General features: G+C 42.5%; 1 protein-coding gene across 1 annotated transcript in view; it reads right to left on the bottom strand.

Moving 5' to 3' along the window:
• Positions 1-19,599, bottom strand: part of ENOSF1 (enolase superfamily member 1) — a 289,050-nt gene that overhangs the window by 232,126 nt on the left and 37,325 nt on the right. The window contains exon 2 of the mRNA XM_069219981.1: positions 13,301-13,409. Within this exon, the coding sequence (XP_069076082.1) occupies positions 13,301-13,409 (109 nt within the window). The remainder of the gene's footprint in view (positions 1-13,300; positions 13,410-19,599) is intronic.

The raw sequence follows: 19,599 nt of genomic DNA, 5'->3' as shown, positions 1-19,599 counted from the left end.
TCCAGAGTACCTCTTATTGGGGGGATAGGTAATTGATATAAAATATGCACATCCACATAACACATGAGGAGCAGTGGGGCACGGGTAAAGTGCTGGACTTCCTACAAGCACTAAGTGTTGTGTTGAATCTGACATTGGCTTTCTGTGTTTGTCTGACCTCTCCTGTGTTGTAATGTGAGAACTTGCTTCTTAGCACTTCGCTGTTTGAATTGGTTTGGTTTGCTCCTACTTTGAAGAGACTAAGGCTACACATTAATTATTTGCAATTATGCTCCCATTCTGAAAGTTCGACTCTTAAGTATTTTGTTGATTTTGTATCAAACACAAAAAAATCAAATACAACAATGGCAGATAACCTGGGATTTGACTCTTAATTTTGTCACATGATGACACAATATTATGCTCAGACTACCTTTTACATGTAGACAGCCATGGATTTATAGAAAAAACTCTAATAGTATTCATGATTGGGAACTTTTTGTATATGCACAGTAAGGTTTCTTTGCTCCTACTGTGGTCCCCAAACTTCTGGTAGGATTGTCTTTTCGAGTTTCACAATATTTTGTTTGCTTGAACTCTGACAGACGTTGAGAGCATGGTTATTTGATAAACTTTTTGCCTATGAGGGTCTGATGGACGGGTGTGGGCTGTAATATCTGGAGGGGGTATTTGACATTCAGCAAAATCAATGGTGGAAACAAAACAGTGATAGATAGAATACTTCAATTAATCTGAGCCACTGGCAATTACTCTGAGCCACATTTCAATCCATTTTGTTTACCCTTTGCTAGCACTAACAGGTACAACCCCTATGCAAGTCAGTCTTGACCTTGCCTAAAATGAACCATCCAGCTCAATATGTTAGGCCTCGTCCCCGGTATTTGAACACATGAAGCATAAGGTAAGCTACACAGCCCATGTCTGGGCATACCCAGTGCATGAAGGAAATCTCACTAGTGGCATAACAAAGAACTCTGCAGCCCCAGCAGTGTGTGGGGGGTGAGCTCCAGGAGGCCCTCTCAGCACAGTACACAGTGCATGGGGCGGCAGGCCCCTGACTGGGTCCAGGTGGGAGGAGACCTCCTCCAGGTACTTTGCAGGGGGCCCCCCTCAAGTTTCTTTATGCCACCGAGTCTCACTGAGGAAAAGATAAAACTGATGAGTGGAATGCTTGAATTAATCTCAGCCACTTGCAATGACTCCAGCATTCCAGCACACCATTGTTTTGCTCCCTGTTCTACCACTGGCAGGAATCAATCATATGTAAATCAGGCAAGGCTTAAATTGTCCTTTTTTACTCCAAAAAGGACAATTTAGTGTGAACTGCTTTCCATGCCCTCTCTACATATGAGCACAAAGAACATCTAAAGGCAAAATGTATATTGTGACATGTAAAAGGGTGAGAGCAAAACCAGGCCGTGGATTAGTATCTCATGAGTCATCACTCATGCAAGCCCCACTACCTCATTACCAATGTAGGCCAAATGCTTGAACAGTGGCATACACTCACCATCGGCTTGACAACAATATAAATGCTGAGGACCATCTGAATTACCAGGTGAGGCATGTACCTTCCTTTGGTACCATTTGATGTCTGAAACAGCGAAGAAGCATGCTGGTGAAGTGTGCACAGATGGCTCATCTTGTGCTGAAACCTTAGGTAGTCTTTGACAAGAGTTTGAAAATTGACAGTTTTCTAGCCCACAAAAAAAGAAAAGCTGCTTTGTCTAACAAAGACAACATGACTGCAGATTCCAACCAAAGAAAATCCGCCAGTTGTAGAAAAAGTTAATATTTTTCATAAATGAATGCACTGTCTTGATTTTGGCAGTTCTAAAGGAGAGTTCTTGCAACATTAGTCTATTAAAACTTGGTGGCTTAACACATTTGTTCGGAACTTCCACAGCGAGGCTGGTACCACAATATGGTGAAATGATTTATTTTTCATTTTTATTTTATTACCTTACCACTTTAAATTTGTCTTGTGTTTGTCAAAACTCCACATTCTGCCTGTTTCTAATACACCCCATTTGTTCTTTTCTCTTTTACAAGTACTGCATACATGTTTACCATTTTGGAATTATTATAAGTGTGGTTTCCAAAATTATATTTTTTAACACTATACACAGGGACGGGGGCGGTGGGGGTGGTGGTTTGGGGTGTTACATTACCCTGATAAATGTATTCTGTGGTAAATAATTAGGCAAAGGTGCTTTAGGCAAGGTATAATGAGATGTTTGTCAGATTTCACTTGGAATTTTTACATACATATGGAGACAAAAACACACACACACACACAAACATTTTTCTCTGTTTTAAAGGTCTTATAAAATGTTTATTCTACAAAATATTGAGTTATAAGTACCCCTAGAAATCCACACTCCTGTCCCTTCGTCCCTTCCTACTGCCCCTTGTGCGCCCTGCTTCTTGTATAATGTATTTATATAGATAATATATTTTAACCAGCATAATTGTTGGGAAATATGATGCTCACACCACCCCCACTCTTACTGACCAAGCTACGCCACTGACTATATAGTTGAATTTCTTTATTTAAGAGTCTCCATATTTTGTCGAGAAAAGCCCTGTGGTAGGCCAGGTAACCACACACTAACCAGCTTGGTAAATTTGGATTTAGTTTCAGATTAAGTAAACATCCTCTCCAAGTCTCAAGCCCTTTGATTCTGAGGACAAAAGACCCCCCCCCCCCTCTGAGCATCTGTCAGGCGAGACCTGAAGGGAACAAGAAAGAAGAGTATCAGTATACCGATGCCTCCTAGGCTGTTTAGTGCATCACAGTTACACAAATTATAACGTTTTTCAGTGGACTCCAGTTGCGGAGCTCCACCCATGGTTTTTTTTAATCCTTTTTTTTTTGTTTTGTCACAGCATTTTTTAGAAGGCTCAAGTGCCTGTTTGGTCTTATCTGACTCAGATCTGCCTTCAAGCTGTGGCTTATTTGGCCTGCCTCCCAAATATCCCGACATATAGATGTACAGGTTTCAACAATAAATTGTGGTAATTTGCGGTCTTGGTTCACAACAGGAACCTGCGCAAGCGTTGGTGTACTGCCAGTGCTGCTGCCTCCCGTTTGATATTACTTAAAATAATTGAGGAAACTGTGGCAAAGTTGCCAGTTAATTTCATTCCCAAATCCAGGGCAGGGGCAGCCCCATTTTTATTTTGAATCCGCTTTAGCACCTCAGGCAAAGCAGCAATGGATGGTGTTCCATATGTTAGTTTTTGACCATTTAATGCTCCAAATTTGGATATGGTGTATGGCTGGCTAAAACTGGCCAGGTTGCCTTATCATTCCTGAGGGGACTCACTCTTGTTGAATTGGATGTGGGAGGGCTACTTGGAACCAATTTTGATGCTCCTGAAAAGGTAATTGTATTTCTAATTGTTGATACGGGCTGCACTGATTAGGTACTGCGGGCTTGGTTTATGTATGAAATGTCTGTGTTGTGGCATCTGCTGCAGGAAAATGAACCCAAGAATAGAAAATGTCATACTGATATGCTTTGTGCGCCTCAAACATGAAAGTAACATCTCCACTCTCAATAGGTAGCCCTTGTGCCAGTAAAGGTCCTGAAATAAGCTGCATATACAGTAGCTTATCAGTACATTATTGTGTCAATGTAAAAACATGTAAAAAGCCACCATTAGAAAAAGATGCCAAGCTAAAATGTGAAATCTAAAATGGAGACTCAGATTGGGCCCTAATGTACTTTACTACAAGGGTCAGACCTTGACATGGTTGGGGGCATGGGCACAGCAGGGCATTGGCGACTACAGTAAGGAACTAATGGCAGGAATAGGTAAAAGTGGACAAAAGAACCGTATTATGGGGCAAAAAGGCAGAGGTTGTTGATACATAAAAGGTTAAGATTGTTTTATTAGGTCTAAGCTAGGGACTTTTTAGCTGTCTCCCTGAGCTTCTGTTATAAAATAAAACAACAACAAAAAAACAAAAACAGATTACATAAAAAAAATAAAATAAGAGGCTGTCTTTAGCCATTGCATGGCTTGAAGGTGGGTGAATAAGCTTCGACATGCAAGAAACACTGGTTGTCAGAACCCCTTTGAGAGGCGCACGTAGGGGTTACTGAACCCAACCAATTGAGTGAGGCCATTTTCTCCTGATGTCCTGGGGTCCTACCTACTATAGATCTTGAACAACTGGGTCAAGAACACCTTCAGCACTTGATTCCCAGGACCAGTGTGATCTGAACAGCCCAAGACTCCCTCATGGAGTAGGCAGGTCAATACAAGGGAGTGAACACAGGCTCACAACTCAAAATGAGTGCGGCAGAAGCAATAAATCACTGGCCAGCCAAATACTCCCTTTTATGAAAAGAGAGAAGTACCACTTAAGCACTCATGCTGCTTAACTCCTGGTGAAAGCAGTTGCCTTTCACCACTATGATGGTAGCTCTTTGGGACCCCTTCCCAGTCCAAGAAAACTGCAGTTCATGAGACAGGCCTATGTCATGGTGCACACGCATAACCCATGTTTGCCTATGACAACAAAAATCAATATTAGGGATCCATACATCAGTACAGTTGTGGCACTCTGAGAAGGGGTGCCGGTCCATTACCATGTAGAGGACTTTTCCATCCCAACACTGATGATCAAGGTGTGGCCGGCAAACTGCACCGAACTGAGAGCAAAATAACTTTACCTGAGATTGCAACCAGAAGAACGTGATGAAGCAGCAGTATCTTATATTAAGCGAGTCACTCATTTTGGAATCATTCAGTTGTGCTGGATTTTGGATAAAGGCTTTAGTTGTAGAAGCTGGATGTCTGGCGGTACCTACTCTGCTAACATTCATCACAGCGATGCCCAATTCCTGCATGTTTCTCGGCAGCGTGAAACCGAATCAGCGCCTTGCTTGTGTTCATCCTGCAGTCCTCTCCAACTGCAGGATGAACACAAGCTGCATGGACTGACTCGCTGCAACAGCCCGAGGAGAGTAGCTTTCCCACATCACCTTCATCCTGGCAGATGACTGGTACAGGAAGCAGAATGTTCCCTCAAGGATGAAGCCAGGAGATGACAGGCAAGTCAGGAGTATTTTGTGGGTCCTGGGCCAAAGGCTAGAGAAAACTCAGTATCTCCAGCATCTGGCACCATCTAGTGGTTTAGTACTGTTAGTTTCCTCACCATTAATAAACAGGTCAGTCTTTCTTCAAAATGTATAAACAGATTTTGCAGCGTGAGTGCGGGCCCTGAAAAAACACATGGCCTAGTGAATAATCTGACATCTTGGGGTTGTTGTTTACCCTCGCTTGACAATAAAAGGGCGATTGTTGAGGGGCATTACAGTGTTCTGGTTACTTCTAACTTGTGGTAACTAATGTGGATGGTTGGGTGGCTCCCCGTGGTAACGCAGGGTGCAGAGTTTGAGCAGTCACGTTATTTTGCTGGGGCCGAAACACAAATGATCGAACTGGCCGTCCATATAGAAATGATCACTGGTAGCATCCTTTTCTCACTTCCCATCTTCCAACGGCTTCTTCCTTTGCAGAATTTTTTGTCAATGGTGTTCATTTGGAGCACTGTATCATTTAGCTTTGAAAGGATCTTCCTTTAACAAACTTTCACCCTCATTTTGAACCCAAGCACTTCTATCCTCATGAGTTATTCCTCTGTCCACCTCCATTCCAAAAAAACTTTGATGTTACTTTCGTCTACTTGTTTAAATATATATTTTCTAATTATTCTAAACATCTGAAGTTGGTTAATACATGTTGGATGTTTGTACTACAACTTTTTTGTTAATTTTTAATAAAATTGAAAATCGTATTAACAGAATGCCGCAAGAACATTTTATCTGCATTTTCTTTTAATGGGGGGGGGGTTAGAAGAAACAGTCCTCAGTTTTTCTGCCTCTGCACTTTACAATCACTGATCTGCTCTCCGTTTCAAGCAGTCTCTTTGAAGGGATTAGGCAGCGCTCCCTAGGGAAGTTTATGAAAGAAAAACTACAGTAGGAGCCCCGAGCTTGCAGCCCTTTCCCATGCGTGTCATGCATGCCAAGACAGAGACATACAGCTGCCAAACGCGGGCCCTGGGGCTTTGGGCAACTTCCATTCACACAATTTTACCACTCACTGGCCACAGTATTCACCTTGATCTTCCAGTTGCGGACATTTTACTGTGAACTTAATTTCCTAGTCTTTGCTGGCTCCCTTCAGTTGTGACTTTGAGCACGTAAATGTTGCTGGCGACGGGACTTTAATAAAGTGTCTGTCCTACACACAGAGCACACGCTGTCCTAGGTCTTCTGTGACCTACCTTACTCAGTTCAATGAGTCTCTTTGAATGGAGGTAGCTTTTAGGTGAGGGCTGCAGGGGTATGGATGAACAAACTGTAGTAAAGCGTAACATATTACGGGTAAGTAATTTGTGGCCACCATGAAACATCATAATATACAGAAATCCACACACAACACCATCCAACACACCCTCACACATACGTCACACTATTGCCATAAACGGCACAAAGAACCATATTCAGTCATTATTTCAGCAAAGACCATACTAACCTACAGTAAAAAGTCCAGACTCATGGGGTTTGCCAATGCTTGTTTAACTAATAGAAAAGGGAACAGAAAGGCACGGTGGAAGACAAGATGGTGTCTAGAGGCTCGAGTCACAAAGCCATTTACGGCCGTATGCTTAAGTTTATGATCCAAAATGGTTCCATTTGCACTAGACTGGTAGGACTTTCGAGGATACTTGGAAGGTGTAAATGGTTTTATTACTGCCTAGTAGTACACCATAACGGTGTTCAATTACGCAGTAGTAATCCCCACAAAAGAGGTGGAGGTGGGTGGGTCACGGCGTTGTTTACTCTTAAGGTCTGTTAATGCCCTTGTGGACTTCTTGGCATTCAAAAGCTCTTCACCAATCCTTTCCCTCCATGGAACCTGTCAGGGATTTACTCCAGTAAAGGTGGCGCAACTCTCCTTCCAAGGGCGGACGGAACTGGAACTCCCTCAAATGTCATGGGGTGGAGGAGAAGTGAGTTCTCCACCGGAAAAAAACACTGACCCAGGAGAAAAACACACACACAAAAAATGTGCATCGCAGGCTGCCTTTCCCCAGTGTCGAGTTGTAGGATGCTTAAAACTCTGCATTGGAGGAACATGTAAATGCCACGTGGCATTTCAAGTAGTACTCCAGCTACAGCTTTCTATTAACACTGCTGGAAATGTTTTTGAAATCTAAAAACTTACAAATCTAGAACCACGCGAAGGAATTTCGGTATTTTATGTGACTAGGACCTTAATTATTTTTTAGTAAGAAGCTAATAAGCATGTGTTATGAGAGAAAACAAATATGATCGACTGTTTTTTCTATGAAGGGAGGCATGAGTGATGAGAGAAAGGATATGAGGGCAATTGTTTGTCCTTCCGGGTTATAGACAGCATAGAAGCAGTAGATTGTCTCCAGAAGCAGAAAATGCAAACCATCAGCCAAGATAGGGTGTGGCAAAAGGATAATTCACCTAGCACGCAACACTGGCCCTGGTGCTGTCTGTCACCTGGAGGATTGCCTGGTCCTTGTCCGAAACAGATGTAAAGCAAGATACAGTTAATGCCCAGGTACAAAAATTCATCCAGACCAATGATACACTTTTGAAACAAAGGAACAAATAACTATCAGTGACACACATACAACAAGTAAAACCTGTGTGGTTTTAGTCCAGATATCAAAGAAGATGTACGTTCACCCAAAGCGTATGATAAACAAAATAGTAAGCTGGATCAGCAATACATGGAAAAGTTGATGTGGGGTTAGAAAAGAGATCACTGAAGCACGGAGTAGTTCACGCTCCAAAAACTATAGTCCTTTAAAAAGGGGATATTGATTGTTTTAAATAACTCAGATAAAGAACTCTGAAAAATGTAAAATTATTTTTGGCCCTACAAAATTGGATAATTTCAGATGAGTCACATGTAGCCTTTATAGTCACATACGTTAAACAAGTGGTGCTTTAACTATGGTATGTCACCTGGTGCCTAGGTGGACACACCCATGTAAGAAAAAAAACACATTTAACTAGCGAAAAATCAGGTTCAATTACTCTGCATGTAGCTTTGTTGGTCTCGATGACAAACACATTTGCAACAGTGATCCTGTTGTTTCACTGTCACCACTTGTCTGACTAGGAGCGGAAGATATGTATTGACACATTTCCCCACCCTTGGTCAGTTGGGTGTCACGTATGATATATTTGTTGGCACCTTCAAAGCTAAACTTTTAATTACATTCAAAATATTTTCCATTCGCTTTTTTAAAGTCTCACGGGGCAAAACAGGAGGTAAGGACAGGCAGTTCTGTGGCAAATCATGGCATCTGTAGTTTCCACGAGACATGCATAGTCTCTGTATAAAGAAGGTTACATTGCTTTTTCTGAGACATCATATAAGGGCTAACGCATAATTATTTGGTAGAGTATTAATGGGAATGTCTCTTAAGAATGTATATCAGATTATCCAATCACCTAGAAAAGATGGGTGCGTAACTGTACTCTACATTGGCAATACAAAAGCGAACCTGGTGGGGTGTAGTAGGGTAGATGATTACTTCAGTCAATGACTTGATGAAAGAAAATGTATTTTCTGTCACATAGCGAAAAGGCAGCAAAACTGTTTCCAGTACACCACAAACTAATCGCTAAACAATTTTATACAATAATCACAAACTGACAAATTTTATAACACACATAAAATTGTCCAATATCACCCCTTGCCAGGCAATTACCCAACCCTTTCCTCTCACCAACAACAAAACTGAAATGTACATAAAAAAGGGCGCTCACTTAGCAAATGCACATGGACAAATACACACACGAAGACATTGAATGTTAACTCATAGCGGAGGAACTATGGCATCACAAAATCACTAAGACAACTTGCTGTCCTCGTTGAGAACTGCTCGTTATCTCTTACTACACCCTAGCATATCCTATAACAGTTCAATCATGAATAATCTCTAATTCATGTCCATCATCACCATCTCCACTTTCTGGCAACTCACTATCTGCTACTTAATCTTGAAACTCATACCGCACCATTACCATGTTGGCATTTTCCCCTCCCCACACTGTTCTTACAACATTTTTTAATGTTCAAAACAACTTTAGAGTTGTTCATTCTCTGCTCATGGTCAAACACAATCAAATTACCAACATGTTACTTATAAGCCAAATTTAAACAAACCTATAAGATCTCGTCATTATAACATCACCACATGAAAGTCTTTTCTACTTAGCACTCACTTTCCTTAATAAAAAAAATAGCATTAATTCCTTGACATTTCGTGTTCTCTGCAGGGTCACCCCCAAAACCTTCTGCCTTCACCTCTCCTGTTTTCTGAACCTATTTTTGCTGGATTTTAGGACTCTGTGAACTTTACTACTGCAGACAGGTGCTAAATTACTTAAACACCCCCCTACAATCGGCTTACACCGGATTGGTACATTTAATTTACTTGTAAATCACTGCTGTATGGTACCACAGAGGTATCCACGGCCTGTAAATTAAATGCTACTAGTGGGCAGCAGCACTTATTGTGACAACCACTAAAAAAAGTATCTATTTAAAACATGCCCCAGGCCTAAGATTGCAGCCTATACTGCAATTTCAAACTGCAAATTCGACCTGGCAAAATAAACCTTTTGATAGGCCTAAAACGCCATACTCCTAAAGGAGGCCCTACACAGCCCATAGAGCTGTATGCATTGTATTTAAAAAGTAGGACATATGTTTTTAAGTATTACATGTCCTGGTAGTGAAAAACTCCCAAGTTCATTTTCACTACTGTGAGGCCTACCTTTCCCATAAGACAACATTTGGGTTACATTATTACATTTAATAAGTCCTAACTTGTGATTGGGAACAGGTAGAAATATCATGTTTGGACTCAAATGACTTGTAATTTAAAATTATTTTAATGATTAACTCGGATTTAATATTACAATTTTGAAAATGCCACTGCGCCATGCCCAGACGTGGATCCTGGGGTCACTCTGCCACCGGAACCAAGCTATACCTAGCTGAAGAGCCCTAACTAGGGGAAACCGGTCCTAGGTTGCTGTGTTCCAGTTCAGGAGGACCTGGCCTGGCAGTTCGGGCTGGACTGTTCCCAAGAAGAGCAAAGTCAAGTCTGGTTTACATATGGCTGGATCCAAATTGAGGTGGCTGGGTGGGCAAAAAACAATGGATTTGGATGCTGCCCAAGTGACTGCCAGTGGGTGAGATTAATTCAAGCATTCCACCCATCATCTTGTTTTTGCTGCCGTACATGAGCCGGATATCCCCAGACATGGGTCCTGGGCTCACTATGCCACTGTAACCAAGCTTCACCTTGCTGAAGAGCCCTAACTAGGGTGAAACCGGTCTTAGGTTGCTTGCGTTCCGGTTCATGCAGGAACTGGTCTGGCAGTTCGGGCTGGTCTGTTCCCATGAGGAGCATTTCAAGACTGATTTGCATATGGCTGGGTCCGAAGTGAGGTGGCATGGTGGGCAAAAAACAATGGGATGCGGACCGAGTAATTGCCACTAGGTGAGATTAATGCAAGCATTCCATCCATCACCTTGTTGTTTTTGCATTTGCCGCCTTATGTGGCCAGGTGTGCCAAAGACCACATAGGGCAAGGGTCCTGGGCTCACTGTGCCACTAGAACCAAGCTATATCTGGTTGAAAAGCCCTATATAGGGTGAAACTGGTCCTAGGTTGTTTGTGTTCTGGTTTAGGGAGTACCTTGCCTGGCAGTTCAGGCTGGATTGATTGCAGAAGGTGCAGGGTCAAGGCTGATTTGCATATGGCTGGATCCAAACTGAGGTGGCATGTTGGCTAAAACGATGGATTGAAACGCGGCCACAGTGATTACCAGTGGGTAAGATTAATTCAAGCACTCCATCCATCCATCACCATGTTTTTTTGTACTTTTAGAAAGTTGGCATTTTCCTATCCTAACCTTTCTGAGGGCTTCTAGGAGCTTCCAGCTGCCTGGATCTGTTAATTGCTCCCCCATCAGGTATGCTTATTGGGTCCAGAGAGTGAACAATAGGACCCAGGTGTAGCTGAACCATTCTGTCAGGTTGGGAGTGGCGGAGCTGGTCCCTGCCCCACTCAGTTTTCATAGAGCTGACTCCAGCACACTCACAAGGGAACCTGCCAGCAGTCATATGTCCCCCTAGACTTCTTGAAGCCTGGGCAGGGGAAGATAGGGGAAGGAAAGAACGTTCCAGAACCTGATGTGGGGAAGGACTACAAATTAACCCCCACTTCAAAGGGTGGAACCAGGTACAAATATTGGACCCCCGGAGCCACTCATCAGTTCACTCCTGGACCTGTGGAGGACCCCAAGAAGGACTGCTTTGCACCTTAGAGTACTGCCTTGCTGCTTGAGGGCTGCTTTCGTATCTTAGAGGACTTGCATGGTGCTACCAGAGGACAGCCCTACTGTTTGAAGCTTACCTTGAACCCTCAGAGGACTGCCTTGCTGCTTCAGGCCTCACCTGCTTCTTGATCCCAGGACTACCAGAGTGAATTTAAGGGTCAGTTGGCTGACCTCCCGTTCTGAGCTACATGACAAAAGCTCCAAAGGCCTCCCTGCAAATGCCCAGCTGGCCTGCTGCAAATGGCCCTGCCCGAAGCTGAAACTGGACGTACCTGAGCTCTACTGGCCTTTGCCGGAGTGAGTTCCTGATCCTCCAGACATGCCTCCCCCATTCCTGGACCCTTGGATGGCTTCTGTTGAGCTTCTTCTGTGAACTCCTGAAGTTTGGAGCTCTGTGCGCCGGACTTTGAGAAGGTACATTTTTCGGCTGCATAAGCCTGTTCCCTGCATTCGGCCCACATTCCATCATGGTCGGCCTGGCCAGATACCCACAGTTAGAGTTTTCTGGTTTTTGGTGCTTTTTTTACTTATCTCTTTAAAATTGCATATTTCGTTTCTAATGATTGGACTTTTGACGTTTTGGTCTCATTTTATTTATTAAGGTTTACACTATTTTTGTGAACTGGTGTGGGATATCTTTTGGGTTGTGTTTTCACTTTATTACGGTTTGTGTGCTGCATCAATATTTAACACAGTGCCTCTAAGTTAAGCCAGACTGTTGTTGTGCCAAGCTACCAGATGATTAAGCACAGGTTTATTTAGTGGCTTTTGTGGTTTACCCTGATGTGGATTGTGGCTGTTGCTTGATAAGGGGTTTCACCCCCTTAACCAAAAACCCAATTCTTCACAGTCCTCCATCTTACTTCCAGTTATAGCATTGCCATAATACTGTTTCACTAACAAGAGATTTAATTTGGTCAGAGATCCTCTCTTCCGCCTCAATACAAATATCGATAAACCTGTCACTCCTCTTTCACAACACTACTGACACAAAACATCTCTTCTACCATCTCTGCATGTAAGTATGTATAGTGTAAACCTAGCTAAGAAACAAGGAAGAGCTTAACAGAAGGGTCAGAGCATCACATACAATATAAATAATGGTAAAAGGCAGACAAAGGAACAGTACCTAACCAGTGAGGTAGCAATGTTCAATTAGAAAATGTGTCTTTAGTTCCTTCCTTACACAGAGGTTAGAAGCAGTTTTGATGTCAGTAGGGATGCTGTTCCGAGGTTCCAAGTGTAGTGTAATTTTTTTAGGAATGGCTAGTTTCTCAATCTAGTATGCTGGGGTTTCTGCAGGCACGGAAAGTGACACAGATGGTCTTTGTGATGCGCGCCTGAAGGAGTTAGTGAAATTAAATCAGTGTTGGGTGATGTGGTCATATTTCTTTACACCCTTGCTGAATCAGGTCCAGCAAGAGGGATGCCATTATGGAACTGTGAGGTATGTTGAGAAGTATATTACCTCCACACATGCGGGAGAGGCCCAACATGTGCTGCCCTACTGAAGTCCGTTTTGGGTGGAAAAATTTAACTTTTTTTAGGACGAAGAGCGAGTTCCATTCTTTCCTGATTTTCTTAGTGATGAAGCTGACAAGATTCGTCTTTGTTAACCGTGCTGATCTCAAGAGGCGTTTTGTGCCACAGTAGAACAAAAGGAGTGCGATCCTTATCAGGATAATTTAGGATGGGTGCTTGACATCTAGTTCAGAGTTAGGCCTGCAGTCCTCTGCAACGAGGGCCAGGGGGCAACGAGGACCCACATTACATTAGTGAATGCTTCCAAATACACATTCCCTTAACGCTCAAATTCCCCCATTCACTCGATACTCTCAGGCCTTTAGATGCAAAAGTTGCGCGTAAAAATAACTTACCAACTTCTGTTCCCTTTCCCAAAGTAAATGTCAATCCATAGCCTTTCAGGCCGTCGGCTGTGTCTGTTTCAATGATGACGTAAGCCGCAGAATAGTCCGGATCCGTGTGCTGTGTCCAATACAAAATAAACACAGTTAAGCAAACTCAGTCTGTTACACAAGTCCAGCTTGCAGACTACTTTCTTTGTTCGTTTATTTACGAATTGATTTTATATCTATCCCTTCTGTCTCCTATTAGGAAATGTTTACTTGCTTTTTTAAATTGAAGAATCTGCTAAAATGTATCAACTGGTGGGGTGCGGATTAGCAAATATGGGAAAAAAAGATAAAGGGGAAAAATTTGTTCTACATCTGTGTGGCTGTCAGATATTAGAGACGATTCGCACGTGCCTGGCTGCAACTGCACGACGTAATTAACTCATAAACAAAAGGATGAATCACTTGCTAGATTTAAGAAATGGAATCGTGACTCGAGTAATGTGGAATTTGTACCGCACCTACACAGTTCATCTCAAGATTTATAATTTCAGGGGACTATCTTAAAACCTGCCGAATAACGTAGGTATACTCTGCACTAATATATATAGTTTTATTGCATTTTGTTCAAGATTCGTTAGATGCTTTCCATCAGTCAAAGACTCTGACCCTCATTGCAAGTGAGAATCACTTGATGAAATTCAGCTCTGCTTGATTTCAAGCGGGACGGTTTTCTTACTATGGAGAACCAGACCCTATTTTATTCTATGTTTTTTACGCACGGTACATGATGCCTTGGCAGTAGCGACCAAGACTCACTCCCCATTTTTAGGATCGAGCCTGCGAGTGCTTGCGCATGCCTCTCACATGGGAGAAGCTGTTGTGTTCAGTAATGGGCTTGGTGCCCGCCTGTCGCTCACCATTTGTTGGTTTGTCTGGCATTCTTCTATACAGCTTTGTAATTCTTCAAAGGCATGTCTAGCATCATCTCCCTTCCTCTGTGTGGAGCAGGGATCAAGCACTAATTGATTTCAACTTAATGAGTGGCCGTCCGCTGCTCCCGACGCGATCGAGGTACTATTTTGTTCTAACTTCCAGTGCCCCGCAAACAGAAGGCTTGTGACTGGCAAAAACGTGCCCAGCAGGACAAACAAAATTGCAAAGTTTTGTTGTTTACAGCTAACTGCATTTTATCTTGTTAAGTCATCTTTTCTCAGTTTCCACTCGTTTTTTTTTGGTTTTACTCGTGGGCGCTGTTGTAAAAAGATGACAAGTGTTTAAAATATGCAAGACACATTCCATTGCAAATGCTTGTTATTAGGTCTCAGCTAGACAGTGCATGCACTGCCTCGAAGAAACATATTTACAGTCTGTGGGCTCCAGCCTGCCCATAGGCTTATCATTTGCTTGCTCCATTGTCCCGCTCATATCCTTTGTCCCCGTTTGTCCATGGCATGTGTGCATCATGCCTCTTCTTGTGTTTAACCCTGCCCCAAAGCGTGGACCAAGTACTGTGTCCACCCACAGCTCCTGTTTTAGGAGCTACATTTTTCTCTTTGTTTGATCACGGCACACAAGTGCCTGAGCTTTTCTCCACTCTCACCATAGTGCTTCAAATACAATGACTCATAAAACAAAGCACTTAGAGTGCATAATCGCTTGCATGACATTGTTTTCATTTCATTTCAGAGTACTTAGTAACAGAACGAAATAGTACTGTATCAATAGTCATTAAAAATTAACATTACAAAAAAAAATGTAATAAAAGCAAAGAAGAAACATGAACCGTTTAAGCTTCTTACTCCGTAAAAAGCAGCTAAGACCTCTTCTGGCAATCATTTTTGTGAAAACAATTAATTTCCTGCTGCTTCAACCAACATGTATTCGTCCAGGTAAATGCAATTTACTTGAATGCGTTTTTGTGTGCAAAAAGGACAAGTAAAGGAAACTGTTATGTTCAATAAACGGTACACCATGGGGGTGCTTATGCACCATCTGCCCACCACGCTTCTCCAAGTTAAGGCATCCTATCCAGCCACTGACAATCACAGCACCCAGGCCCACTTCTACACAAGGACTCTTGTGTCAGCAATAAATAAACAGGATAATGGCGGTACCAGGAGCCAGGTTTTTTTTCCAACCTCAGACCAGGCCAGGCGGAGCTATTATAACTGCTGCCACTGAAAAAACAATGGAACTTATGTGTCTAAAAGCAGCCAACATAGCCTAAAGTTGTGAGTCATTCAAAGCAATAAGGAATATGCGCTGTCTCAAAAGAAACATGTTGGTTACACTCTGGTCACATCATCTGCAATTCTGGCAGGTGTGTGTGTGGGACACCTGTGCATTAATAAGTATACATTTAACCTTTTCCTTATATCTACACACTTGTTGTTACACATACTTTATTGTTTACTCAAACATTTAAATACTTGATGTATTTGTAGATGTATTATTTAAAATCTGTGCCTGCGTACATGTCCGTCCACCCATCCTTGTATCCATCCATCCATCCATCTCTCAGAAATATCTTAGCATCCTGCTTAGTTATTTATTTATGCATTTTGGTGATGTATACTTGTGTCTTTATAGCTGCCTTAACATGCTTTGTACGAAACAAAAATAGACAAAAATAAAGGGACAGACTAGAAAAAAGGATAAATCACAGCTTACCTTCTTAAATTGTGTGCTCTTGGGCTACATGGCTGAAAGACATTAACGTTGACAAAGTCAATAGCTCTCTCATCGCCAAGACCTATTGGCTTTGCAATGCTTGTTTTCTAAAGGGGGTGGGGGGGGTGTAATGCCTTCCTCTGCCAGAAAGCATTTTCTTCCCAGTGGTGTTTCTCAAATTAACGCGCCCCCACCTGCAGATTGTAAGGGGGGAGGAGGTCTTCCATATCTGAGATATATTTTGAGTTAGAGGGAGCCACTGAAAGGGAGGGGGCACCCTGAGATACAAGGGCTGTCCCTGCCTCTTCCCTCCCCCGCTCCACTCATTCTAAATGGATGTGTTAAACCCCATGGAATTGGGATTTCACACTGCGGTGATATGACTGAAAAATAAATCAGCCTGACACTGTAACTCTCCATTCCATGGGCAATAACTTGTAATTGCACGATAGTGGGGCAGATTTACTGCACAATGATGGTGACATTGCATGCAGTTCTACTGTTTTCCGGTACCATGCGACTTGGAATAAGGCACCATGAGGCACCTTTGCATTTCTGCATTTTTAATTACCATGCTTCTTTGAATATGGTAAACAGAGGCATGGCTTTGGGTGGGGGTGGGGTTGTCTGGGGTACTACACCCCTCTAATAATTATATTGCCTTATAAATAGGTACAGGTGCTTTCAGTCAGGTATCGTGAAATGTCTGTTGGATTTCACCATGAATTTTTGCATACACACAGACAAAAAACGCACACAAACTCTCCCCCTCTTTGTTTTGAAAGTCTTCAATAATATTGGTTATCTTACAAAATATTGTGTTTTCGCTCTTAGGACTCCTACCAAGCTGCATTCTTCTCCCCTTCCCTTGCCCCCTAGTCCCCTCTCATGCACCCTACTTGTTGTATAATGTATTAAACATATGCCAGCTTGATTGTCGGAAAAACTGAAGCTCACCCCCCCAATCTTACTGACCAAGCTACACCACTGATGGTAAACACATAGCTCACTGTGGATAAAGCTAATCTTCTGTGTTTTCCTTTTAAACAATCAATATTAATAGGCATTTATGAATATGTTATCACATAAACTTAAGGTATCAACATAAAATTGATGTTGGTTTACACATGTGCAAAAGCAAGCACATATAAGGTTGCAACCGAGGTTAGATGTAAAATAACATGTTCCACGCTTAATTAGTCGAGCGTCAAACACCTGGCTTTAAGCTGAAGTTTTTACAAAAGGAACTGTAAGCGGTACCAGAGACAGTTCAGGCACTGAAGCAATATACATTAATCATCATAGTCTCAAAGCAATCTCAAATTTTCCTAGAATTGAAAGTTTTTCATTGATCGGTAACTTTGTGAGTGTGGTTGTATGGTTCGGTGACTGCATGACTGAGTCAATGGTGCAGCATCCTCCCAGTCTGAGTACCCACCAATGAATACCCACACACAGAGCAATGTATTACACCTCTTTATTCTTCCACGTGTAACTGCAAACTCAATGTTTTAAACCTGCATTCACTTCACCACGTTCTGAAACTTACAACACTTACATCACAGCTCTACAGAGTCTTTCAAAAGGGTTCCGTCATTTATACACACACAACAGTACAAATGGTTGGATGAATTAGTGTATGGATGGATAAATGAGTAATAGTTAATGTATGAAGGGATCTATGAGTACATGGATGGATGGATGGGGGAGTGAGTGCATGGCTGGATGCTGGATGGATGAATGAAAAGCAAGTGGTTCGATACACGAGTGAATCGGCAAGTAAGTTGAGTGGCGAGTGAATGCATTGATGGATGAATGGGCTAGTGATCGAGTGCATGGCTAGATGCTGGATGGATGAATGAGAAGCAAGTGGTTCGATGAATAGGCAAGTGAGAGTGCATGGATTGATGGATCAATGGGCTAGTGATCCACTCACACCTCTTAAAACATACCTTTTTATGTATAAATATAATTTTGTCATTTCCGTCTATAGCTTTGAAGCACCACAAATCCTCTGGTGAAAGTTGCACTACGAAACTAGCCTAATCCTATCTTATGCATTCATCTTTCAAGGTCTATCCACCTATCAGCTACACAGACCTCCCCTTTCATGAACCCACACTTATCAGTCCATGTAAATTCCACACCACCCACATCTCAGCATCCCTTTTTAGGGTTGAGTGTGCAAGCGCTCTAGTCTGTTGTAATCACTCTGTGGACTTTTAACCACGGTCACTCTTGCTATTCATTCTTTGTTGTGCTTGTCTTTAATGCTTCATTTTTATTGGTGCATTTTGTGACATGTCCCTCCTTTGTGTGCTGAGTTCCCTCCCCAGGCTACTTAACTAAGTGAACATTTCTGTTGCCAATCACACTATGTCACGCTTCCTCCTGTTACAGCATATGATGGCCCCTCTGCTGGTTTCAGTTTGCCTTTCATCCCAGCCAGGATTCTTTCTAGACATTCATGCAGGGAGCCAATAACTCTTGCGCTCACCATCATGGCGGCAGTGGTGCTTTGAAACAGCTTGCTTCTGTCAACTGTTTTACTTTTCATTTTCAATTTATGTGGCAAGAAAAGTCCAGTTAGGAATTTACAACGCTAATAGCTCTAACTTGAGCAAACGCGAGACCCATTGCATTGTAAATGCTTGTTTAACCTGCACTCATGCTTTTATATAGTCATTCATGTATTCACTCGCAGCTGGGCGTCCAGTGATCTACAAAACAGTCATGCGTTCATGATGGAATCTGTGATAGCATGTTGCCTGCATGTGTATTGTGTGCTTTTATCCATCAATTTGTGTTGCTTGTGTGCAAACAGATCATGTATGTGTCTTGACCTGTATATGCTCAGCTGCCAGTAACTGTGCTTTTAAGTATTCCTGGAGGCCTGAGTGTGTTTATGTGCCTATATGTCTTTTAGTTTCCGTGCATTAGTGTTTTTATGTGTGATGGCCTGTATGCAGAAGGATGACTAATGGGATTTGCTGTGCCTCTGCATGTTAACATGGCTAAATGCTGTGCGGGTGCATGTGTGGGTGCGGTGTCAGCATGAAAGTGCTTTTTGTTCATGTGTGCCCGAGTGCACATGGGTACTAGTATGCCTCTTGGTCCAGGCATTTCTGTCCATATGTCGTTGGTTTTGTGCATTTTACGTTACCTGATGTTGCTCTGCCGTCATCGATGACGACAAGATTGCCCTCTAAACCAGTGGTTCCCAACCTTTTGATTTCTGTGGACCCCCACTTTAACATTAATGGAACCCAGGGACCCCCACTGAATCATCATGGGAATCCGGGGACCCCCACCTGAGTTATTACTGGAAGCTGGGGACCTAATTTGTCAATATTTGTTAAAACTTTTTCATTTTCTAGGCTCTCGCGGACCCCCTGAGATGGATTCACGGACCCCCAGGGGTCCCCGGACCACAGGTTGGGAACCACTGCTCTAAACCTCTCCACTCCCACTAAACTGTCCACGTCAGTGATTAAGCAGAAGGAAAGGAGAGAGGTCAAGCGCTTCTTGCATCATGTTCTGTCGATTAGTTTTGCATACTTAGTACAAGTATTTTTTTTATTTGTTTAGTAACGAAAAACAAAAGGTATAGGTTTTGGAGGTGGTTTAAATGTTTCAGGGCTATGCATCAA

Source organism: Pleurodeles waltl, chromosome 2_2 (assembly GCF_031143425.1).
Source record: "Pleurodeles waltl isolate 20211129_DDA chromosome 2_2, aPleWal1.hap1.20221129, whole genome shotgun sequence".
In the NCBI taxonomy this organism is placed as follows: Eukaryota; Metazoa; Chordata; class Amphibia; order Caudata; family Salamandridae; genus Pleurodeles; species Pleurodeles waltl.
The sequence above is the reverse complement of the archived record's forward strand: the minus strand, read 5'-3'. Positions and strand labels throughout refer to the sequence as shown.